Raw genomic sequence first — 10,187 nt, 5'->3', positions numbered from 1 at the left:
GCCGCTTGGAACCACAAAGTACAACGCACAAGTCCTTCCTTTCTCGCTGAGGATGTTTTTCATCCTGCAGCAGATTACAAGTACTGAACCTGTGAGTTCCTCACCAACTTGCACTGCAGGTCTGGCCTGATCTGTGGTCAGGCAGAACGCAGTTCTGGGTGAGGGGGTGTGTGTGTTACTGGGCAGCATTCAGTGTGGATTGTGTTTGCTTTTGATGAAGGTGTCCCTGGGCATAGAAGGGACAAGAGAACAAGAATGATGTTACATTGAGCAGTTTTAAGAATGGCATTAAATGGCATTTATTAGCAGTGGCCCCAAGCTCTTGGGGTTGGATGTTCAGGAGGCAATGTGGTTGAATTTCTAGAGCAACTACATCCCATATCGGAAACTCTGTTGCTCAGTCCTGCTCCCAACAGAGCTGGGCAGGGCACATGCTGTTACTCTTCAGCTTTCCACTTGTGCCAGTGAGATGGTGAGTGTAACTGAGAAGGAGATGTATCTGAAACAGCTAAGTGTGAAGTGGGGCAGTTTCTCCCAATTTGTGCCTGTTCATTTGGGAAATGGGGGGTGACAGGGCATTTTGTTGATTTACAAGATACCGAGGTGAGATTTACAAGTACCTTAATCATCATGTTTTTATTTGAACTCTTATTTAAAGTTTTGGGTTATTTTACTTTTTTTCATGGTGTAAACACTTAATTATCTCTTGGCAAGAACTGAAGGCATCTGGCAGTTGTGTGGGGTAGGTGGTCAAACTTTCCCTTGTCAGATTGAACTTTAAAACCTCTTTCAAACTAAACATTGCTTTTTTTTTTTTCCTGTTCTTTGTTTAACCTTCAGCAACCGGTCATCAGCCTTTGGCCTCAGCATCCTACTCCCCTCCCACCCCCCCTTGCTTTCGTCCTGGCTCTGCTTGAGCACAGAAATCCAGTGGGGTAACTGGTTTGGGTTCAGGCAGGACTGCCTGTCCTCTTAACAATTTGCATTTTACATCCTAAAAGCAGAAGGCTGGAGGTACAGGAGCAGGTAAGAGAAACAGATTCCACTTTCATTGTTAATTAATTCCTTGTAGCATGTTCATTTCCCTTTGTAGGCTGCCGGAGTGTTTTTTTTTCTCTGGGCATGGGCCCGAGGAGCCGCTTTGAGGGGGCCTTCCAATCCCAGCTCTCGCGAAAGCTGGCTTCTGTACAGCTCACTGAAGTGTCGTGCTTGACTTTTTATCCCCAACCTGTAGCAATACTTCTTTGTGCTGGGGAGAACAATTGGTAAGGTCAGGTTGTCCTGAGTGATCACGGATCTCTTGCCTGGCTGTAAAGGAATGCTGCTGAGTTGCTTTGCACTCTGTTTTTGGGATGTGAGGGGATGGGGAAGGCTTTCATTCTCAAAAGCCTAAATCAGTCTCACAATGGTTTGGGCTACTTAACATCTGCTGGGCTCTTTAGCACACTGTGTGTGTGCTGTGGGGTGTTCACGCTGCTGTAGGTAACACCAGTAGGTTCAGTAGAATGGCTGCAATCCTGTCCTAGAGCGATGAGAAACAGTGGGATGGAAATGGCCTGTGCTGGCCGGAGCCCACGTGTTGTGCAGCAGACGTGGAATGGGGGAGCTTCTCTGTGCTTCCCCAGAGCCTTCAGAGTTTGAGCTGAATCAGCAACTTGTTTCTTGGCTTTCTGTGCTTCTTACAGGGGTGAAGCAGGAAAAAAAAGAGCCCTAACATTCACATTCCTCCTTGCCAGTAACCCCTTCCAGGCAGTGATGTTGCAGTAATACTTTTGGGATCCTTCCAGGATGAAAGCAGTTGACATATGGAGTGTGTGGGAAAAGGGAGTGTGGAAGAGCTCTAGAGAGGGAGGGGGAGTATTTTTCAGCCAAGTGCTACGGCAAAGAGCTGGCTGAAGAAGTAGCGAGGGCTCGTGCCTGTTAGATTGGACATGTCAGTGGGCGAGTCAGCCTTGGTGGCTGATAGATTTGTTTTAAGGTGTTAGCTTGAAGTCTTGTATCTCCTCTAAGCTGATGGAGGCAAGACTTCATTGTGAAGTATTAACAGGGAGTCTTTCCCATTTAAGGAGGACAGGATGAAGATGAGGTGCTCTCCCCACTCTTGTGCTTTTGGTTTTAAGTGAGAGATTAGCAGCACGTGTGATGGCGAACACCACGACCCGCCCCTGCCTTGACAGAAGCAGACTGTGCTCATACAGGCAGGTCAGCACATGCTTGCAGACATGATTTCCCTGAAGAGGAGTGGAGTGACAGGGAAGGGACTGCAGCGAGGTTGTCCTCTCTGTGGTGGGGCCAGCCATGGGCATGTTCAGGGAGAACGAAACGTGGGTGAGGGAGGGCTGCTGGCAGGCAGCAAAGGGCTGGAGCCTGGCCGCAGCGCTGCAGAGCACAGACGTGTGCCTGGCTTGTTGCTGGCCGATTCTTCCTGTAAGAGTGAAAGGTTCAGAAGAGCAGTGCTTCCTGGAGTACTTTCAATCGTCTGAATAGTTTTCCTTTCTCTTGCCCTCCTGCCCTGAGTGTTGTTTTTGTTTCTGTATTTGACTGACTTCCCTCCCCTTGTAGATTTTTTTTTTTTCTTTTTTCTCTTTGGGGTGTCGCATCTTCTATCCTAAACCTTTTGAAAGGTAATCTGTTGTTACCAGCAAGAGCAGTGGTTGTGGCCTGAGCAAATACATCTTGTTCTGCATGTTTTCCTGCAGTACTTGTTGCTCTGCTATTAGCGTGTGCTAGAGAGGGCCCCTTGAGGTTTGATATGCTCTTGGTGCCAAATGAGGCAATTTTTCCTTTTGTGGAGGAACCGGAGCTGAGATGAAGTCATTGCCCAAGAGCCCGAGGATGGGGTTGTGAAAGAGCCCAGAGGTCTCCTGCATCCCAGATCAGCCCTTGAGCTGCTCCTGTTTTCCTCCCCCAGGTGCTGGCTCACCAACCCTGGCAAGACCCCAGACATGGAGGTCACCAGCGCTACATGCAGCTGATCTTTAATTTGGTTGCTCGGGAGGCAGTGCTTGGTAGCTGTGGCAGGGAGGACGTGGGGGCAAGCAGAGACCTACCCAAGTTAGACACATCTTTTGAAAAAGCCTTCCACAGCAGGCCAGTCCTGGGCACGCTGCCAGCCCCTTCCAGGAGTTGTTTCCCAAGCTGTTGTGGCTGCAGTCCCTGAGCTTCCTCCCACGGGGTATGTGAACAAACCCAGCGCCGAGTCACGTAAAGGGCATCGCAGAACCACAGCGCGCAGGAAATCTTGTGTGCTGCTTAAGTGGCCCTAGGAGGGCTGATGAGGCCTTGCTGCCAGAGCTGATGGGATGTGCAGATGCCCTGCTTTAGCAAAGGTGAAAAAATAGAAATTTTCTGCCGTGCTGGGAGATTTTTGTGGACCTAGTTTTTCTGGAGCGTGGTTGTTAACATTAGCCTACCCTCCTCGGTTACCAGGGACAGTCAGTTTGCGGTGAGGTGCTGTGATCTCTGGACAGAAATAGCTGTGATGCACCAGCTACACATACGTGCTTATTAAGTACACTTTTTAGGGATTAAAGGTGATCAGTGCATGGAGGGGAAAACTCACCTGCAGACCCTCTTCCCTGTCACTTCTCTGCTGTAGCTTTTCCTGCAAAAGTACCTTAAATAGTGTCAAGCTGAGTGAGGCTGAAAGCGCAGATAGTAACTGAAGGAGTCAGAGGCACTCAGGTGAAGGGAGAAAAGAGGCCAGGAGATTCCCCTGGGAAAAAGGGAAGAAAACAGTTGAAAACTGTTTGCCAGGGAGGTTGTGGAGTCCCTATCCTTGGAGAGCTTCGAAACCACCCTGGACACAATCCTGTGTGACGTGCTCTAGGCAATCCTGCTCTAGCCCTGGAGTTGGACTGGATTATCTCTAGAGGTCCCTTTCAACTCCAGCAATTCTGTGATTCTGTGAAAACATACTGTTTAAGGCCAACTGGTCTGTAGATCTTGGGGGACATGAAGACTCTCCCCGTGAGGAAGACTGGTAGGATCTGTACAGAAGCATTAGTGCACCTGGACTGCAGATCAGGGCTGCCTGAGTGACTTCAGTGGCTCTGTGCTGACTCCTGTCACGGGCAGGCATGGGGACATGCAGCATGGGCAGGGTCCTCTCATGGTAGCCACCATGGCTTGGCTGACTGGGGGGACTCAAAAGTTCCGACCACGTATTTTCATACAGGCTTGTCAGGGCTAATTAAAAAAGAGGGCACTCAGGGCTCTTGGAAAGCACCATTTTCTGTGTATTATTTCTGAAAGCAGTGCGTGCTCAGAGGAATGCTTGTCTTGCTGTTGGTGTCTGTCTGTCCTCCTGGTTTATGCTGCAGCTATGGGACTAAAGGAGGACTGGAGAGGACTGTGGGGCTCCTGTCATAGGCGAGTGTGTATAAACTCTCTCTTTCTGGTTCCAGGACAATGCGTCTTTTTGTGCTGTGTCTCCTCAGTGTCTGGGGTCTGGCTGCCCCTGAACACTACATCGTGGAAGATATCTGCACTGCGAAGCCACGTGACATCCCAGTGAATCCCATCTGTATCTATCGCAACCCTGAGAAGAAGTCCCAGGAGGGTGAGGGACAAGAGTCAGCGAAGGGCAAGCTCCCAGAGGCTACTAACCCCCGGGTCTGGGAGCTGTCGAAGGCCAACTCACGCTTTGCTGTTGTCTTCTACAAGTACCTGGCTGACTCCAAGGACAATGGGGAAAACATCTTCATGTCGCCCCTCAGCATCTCTACAGCCTTTGCCATGACCAAGCTTGGAGCTTGTGGTAGCACCCTCCAGCAGCTCATGGAGGTTGGTGACATTTCCTCACCCTTTTCCTGTAGCTGTCACCAGGGTCTGAAAGACAGCAAAGGTGATAGTGGCCAACTGCTGCTAAAGGGCTCCTTGGGGCAGGATGGCTCCCTGGCTGGGGAATCATAGAATGGCTTAGGTTGGGAGAGACCTTGGAGATTTGTCTAATCCAATCTCCTTGCCATGGGCAGGGATGCCTCTCAACTAGACCAGGTTGCTCAAGGCCTCATCCAGCCTGGCCTTGAACAGAAAGGAGACCTTGATTCAAACAAGTCCCTGCTGAGGACACGCACAGGCTGCTTGGCTCTGGATTTGTTTAGTCCCCGGCTTTTTCCTCTGACTCCTTATTTGGACCCAGCATTCAGGCTGGATTTCCTGGGTTTGAGAGGTTAATTTTCATCGAAGGGAAGGAAGCCTATTTAGCAGATGAGGGATGGGATTGGGAACAGTTTGTTTCTTGCAAATGGGGCAAGCACATAGCTGAGCAGGCAGCTAAGCCTTTTCTTATGCAAAAAGCAGGAAAAGCCATGATGTTGTGTCCCATGGGGAGGCTCTTCTTTACATTCCCTCTCCCTGGTAAGACCTGTGGGTCACCCTGCACTTCACCAGGGCTCTAGCAGCCAGCAGAGGCACAGGAACATCAGTTACTACTTGAGGTCCTCCTTGTAGCAAGTGTAAGAGCAGTCTGAGTGCACAGCCCAGGACTAAACAGCTTCTGCTGGCTTGCCCTGGCAGCACGGTGAGGGCCTGAGCCTTCTGGGCAGCCTCTCCCTCTGGCTCCTAAATTTGGAGCAGGGATCACTGGTCCTAGACTGAGAGACAATCCTGAGTTCTGGCTCTTCTGTGACACCAGTAAGTCCTTGCTTGTCCAAGCATTCTTCTCAGTGACAGACCTGCTCGCCCAACAGCTGCGAGTGCACTTGTCTGAGGCGTGGGGCTTGGTACCTTCCTCACAGCAGGGAGACTACAGCCCAGAGGGGCCGTTCTCGTTTCTCCCTGTAACAAGAGAGTGTGATTTGAACTTCTCTGCTTGTCCCCACTGCTGCTGACCTTACAGGTTCCCACCTCTGCAGTAAGGAATGTTGAGATTTCCTATTACCCACCCAGCCTGAGCGGAGCAGTGAACCACATCTCCAAAATCTTCACTTGTGCCTTCCCCTCTGGGCAGCCCTTCCCACTGGAAGGAGACCTTTTTCTCACTGAGCCACTCAGGATGCAAAGGTGTGCTCCTGATCCCTCCCTTTTCCCTAGGAAAGGGCCAATAACACCACAGTTGTCTCATAGGAAGTGGTGCCAGAGATCCTGTGTGTTTGTGTGGAGCAGTATGCTGTGGTGTTTTCTGTGCCTTAAAGCACTGGGCTTGGATAGTGGTAGACAAATCATAACTATCCTTCCAGCTGGCAGCTAAGAGCAGGTAAGGAAAAATTCATTGTGCTGCAGAAATCTACCCTCGAAACAATTGCTACATGTTCCCCTTCCCTGCAAAAATAGATAAGATGTACCAGAATTACTCAACAGGCCGTGAGAATTGCTCCTCGGAAGGAGCAGCCTTTGGCATCGTCATAGGAGTGTTTAGCACAGACCTTGTGAGTTCTCCTGTGACCTGCACTGACCTGAGAGCTGCTTCCAGGCCCCGTCAGCATGATGCTCATCTTGTGTGAGGCCCTCACCGGGGTGTGGTAGGGTGTTTGTGAACACCGTGCAATAAATTATGTTAATTTTAGAAGCACTGGGGGAAGCTTTGTGGTACACAGGCCAAGCCAGAATCTGTTCCCTGACAGGCATCAAAGTGCACACAGTAAAAGGTTTACAAGACCTTGGCTTGTTTTGTGCATAACCTGCTGAAGAGTTAGAAAGAGGAGCAGTGCCTCTGTGTGCTGAGCAGCATTTAATCCTCCATTTTAGACTCTTCAAAACTAGGTCCTGAGCTGATGATGTGTTGCTCTTACATAGATCTGGGTTCCAAACTGACCACGGAGGATGAAGCTCTGAGGGCCTGCACGTTTCTCAGCTCCCTGATTCAGGCCATTGGGCAGGAGGCAAAAGCTGCGTCACTGCTTGCTGTAGGGCTCAGGAGCTGTGGGAGTGAAAGAACCTGCTCATGGATTTCTTCTCACTGTTTGGCTCCTTCAGGTCTTTCGATTTGACACCATTTCAGAAAAGACATCCGATCAGATCCACTTCTTCTTTGCCAAGCTGAACTGCCGGCTTTACAAGAAAGCCAACAAATCCTCAGAGCTGGTATCAGCCAACCGCCTCTTCGGGGAGAAATCTTTGGTCTTTAATGAGACTTACCAGAACATTAGTGAAATAGTTTATGGAGCGAAACTCTGGCCCTTGAACTTCAAAGTAAGTTTTAACTACTTGGGATTTTTCTTTTTCATTTGTTTGTTTTTTCCCTCCCACCCTTCTGCTTTTGCTGCATCCCTGTCTTTTGCAGGGAGCACCCTGCTCTGGGTACACGCAACAATGGAGAAGGCAGGAGGGAGCATGGGATGCTTCTCCTGGCCCAGGTCACCTCCAGCACAGTTGCTTCTTCACTCCTCATTGCTACACGCTGCAGCACTCTGCTGGGAGCAGTGTCCTCCCTCGAGAGCACACCCTCTTACTCTCTCCTGCAGAAGGGATACAGAGAGGTGTTTGAAACCCTTCACTTTACCTTCTTTGGTCTCTTCCTTCAGGAGAAACCAGAATTTTCAAGAAGGATAATTAATGAGTGGGTGGCTAATAAGACAGAGAACCGAATTACAGAAGTGATCCCAGAAAGAGGTATTGATGAGCTCACTGTCTTGGTCCTGGTCAACACCATTTATTTTAAGGTATGGCTAGCAGACCTGGGGGAGCAGCCCATTTTCCTAGGGGATACACAATGCTCATGTTTGTCCTCCCCGTTTCCCTTTCAGGGGCACTGGAAATCGGAGTTCCCAGCAGCAAACACAAAACTGGATTTATTTCATAAAGCCAATGGTGAGACCTGCAGAATCCCCATTATGTACCAAGAGTCCAAATTCCACCATGTGTCCATCCCCCAGGACAAAGTCCAAGTGCTGGAGCTGCCTTACAAAGGGGATGATATCACGATGGTGCTGGTCCTGCCCAATGTTGGAATGCCGTTAGCGGAGGTGGAGCGAGACCTGACATCAGAGAAGCTGCAGGGCTGGATAGACTCCATGACGGAGGTCTCCCTCGCTGTCTACCTCCCCCGCTTCCGCATCGAGGACAGCTTCAGTGTCAAGGAGAAGCTGAGAAAAATGGGGTTGGAAGATCTCTTCAGTCCAGAAAATGCCAGACTCCCAGGTCAGATGTGGAGACAGGGTGGTGTGGGGTAGAGGTGGAGAGCAGCCGTTCCTCCACAGGCACCAAGGCAGTAAGTGCAGCCCATGAGGAACGAGAACGTGAAAGCATTTAGATGTTGCCGTAGTCAATGATGGACTCTGTGGTCGAGTCTTACCGTGGACACACAGCCCTGCTGCGCACAAAGGACATGGGAGTGAAGCAATCAATTGCAGTTGGTGGAGGATACTTTTGTTTCAGGGCCAGCACGCCCTCTGCTTAAATGGAGGCCATGAAGGATGGCAGTGTGTTCTCTCTCGAGATGTTGTCCGAAAACATAGTTTTAACTTTCTCTACTTTGTATTTCAGGTATCATTGCAGAGGGCCGTACAGACCTGTACGTATCTGAGGCTTTCCACAAAGCCTTCCTTGAGGTAAGCCTTATTTTGTCTTCCTCTTTGTTTTTAAAAACATGAAGCATTAAAAGAAAAAGTAGTTCTGAGCCCATGTTGTTCACTTCCTCAGTGGTCTGGGGCTTTGGGTGGAGGTGGGAGCTTGGCATCCACCTTTCACAGAGGCGGGTGAGACCTCTACATGTTGTGTCATGCCCATATTTTAATCCCATCTCTTTTTTCTTTGTTGGTAGGTGAATGAAGAAGGCAGTGAGGCATCAGCTGCTACAACGGTCACCATCACTGGACGTTCCTTCCCAATTAACAGAATAATCTTCAATGCCAACAGGCCCTTCCTGCTTTTCATCCGGGAAGCCAACCTCAACACCATTATCTTCATGGGCAGAATAGTTGATCCTTGCTCCTAAAGGGGCTGTCAGGGCCTCACTTCTCCCTTCTCTGCCTCTGGAAAAGGAGCAGGAGGGTATTGCCACAAAGCCCAGGCTGCTCCCAGGGTGGTTGGTCTTACAGTTGGGTGCAAGCTGCAGGGAGGGGCTGTATCCAGCTGGGCTGTTATCGCTCCTCCTCGCCGTGCCAGGTGAGGGGGCTCAGGGGCACCTTACCTGCTCCATCCTTCATTCAAAGAGAAGCTGATTTTTATTTTTTTCCCCCCTCAGTACCAGTATTTTTTTGGCACCCAAACCTGAGTCCAGCGTTGCTGTCATTCTTACATCCAACCCCTCTCACTTTCAGGCCTCAAACTGTAACTCTGATCCCCTGGTTCATTAAAAACCTATAGATCTGTATGGAACAAACTGATCTCTGAATGGATGGTTTTCACTAGGTTACTTCCTAGACCTGTTTTAAACTCCCCTTCTTCAGCAAACGGGCAGCTCTGCGTGGAAGGTTTGGTAGGTGGAGGAGCTGCCAAATGCCGAAGCTCTGCTTGCCAACAGCTCTGGCACGTCCAACATGTCCAAGAGCTGAGCAGTCCCTAGTGAAAGCCTTGTGTAGCCAGGGCTCTGAATCTGTATTTCTGAATAGTAAAATTTAAGTGAGCTCCATGCTAACAGTTACTGTAGCAGGGTTGTCTGTGAACTGTGACAATGTCCAGGTAAGGTAACTCTTACAAATCTGTTATTTCACCTCCAATTTTACTCCTAGTTTGCGATGGCCTGGCCTGCTGCAGTACCACGTGTGTCATCTGACCTCTGGTCCGTGCAAGGTGACCATACTGCTGTAGGACCTCTGGCAGGGTTGTCTTCAAGATGCAGAATATGTGGCGAGCTTTCCACTAAGATTTCTGCATTTGGGGCAGCTGTTTAAAACAAAAAGGGCATTGAGCCCTGTTGTGTCATCAGTACATATTGCAGAAATGTCATTTAGCAGCAGCCAGCTGCTAAAATACCAGTAGGGGCCACTTGCTGGTATGCAATTTACTCTGGATTTTGTAGAACCAGTGAAACATCTGCCTTTCTAAAGGCTTCCTCTCGGCAGGAATTCCCACAGCAAGCCAAGCAACAAAGGCGCTTACCTAGGTGTGCCAGTCTGTGGGAGAGCTGGTACGAGAAGATGTTTGGTCTCTCTGTCTCTAGTTTTGGAAGCAGGGGTTGTGCAGGACTTGTTCCCCAGCAGGAAGGTTTGAGCGTTTGTGTTTGTGTTGCAAGCGGTGTGTGATTTGGACACAGTCACCTCCTCTGGTGTACTGAGGGGTGCAGCGATCGGTCCCTACACACG

At 49.8% G+C, this 10,187-nt stretch overlaps 1 protein-coding gene across 1 annotated transcript; it reads left to right on the top strand.

Annotated features, from left to right (window-relative positions):
• The first annotated feature begins 4,410 nt into the window (after window positions 1–4,410).
• On the top strand, window positions 4,411–9,258 carry SERPINC1 (serpin peptidase inhibitor, clade C (antithrombin), member 1). Its single transcript, XM_009864944.1, has 6 exons — window positions 4,411–4,785; window positions 6,919–7,134; window positions 7,467–7,604; window positions 7,689–8,082; window positions 8,428–8,492; window positions 8,705–9,258. Exons 1-6 carry the CDS (start codon window positions 4,411–4,413, stop codon window positions 8,876–8,878), a joined length of 1,362 nt encoding a protein of 453 aa, XP_009863246.1. The 3' UTR covers window positions 8,879–9,258.
• Window positions 9,259–10,187: the final 929 nt, after the last annotated feature.

Source organism: Apaloderma vittatum, unplaced genomic scaffold (genome assembly GCF_000703405.1).
Source record: "Apaloderma vittatum isolate BGI_N311 unplaced genomic scaffold, ASM70340v1 scaffold12182, whole genome shotgun sequence".
NCBI classification, from domain to species: Eukaryota; Metazoa; Chordata; class Aves; order Trogoniformes; family Trogonidae; genus Apaloderma; species Apaloderma vittatum.
Note: the sequence above shows the minus strand (reverse complement) of the source record. Positions and strands in the feature narration are given on the sequence as shown.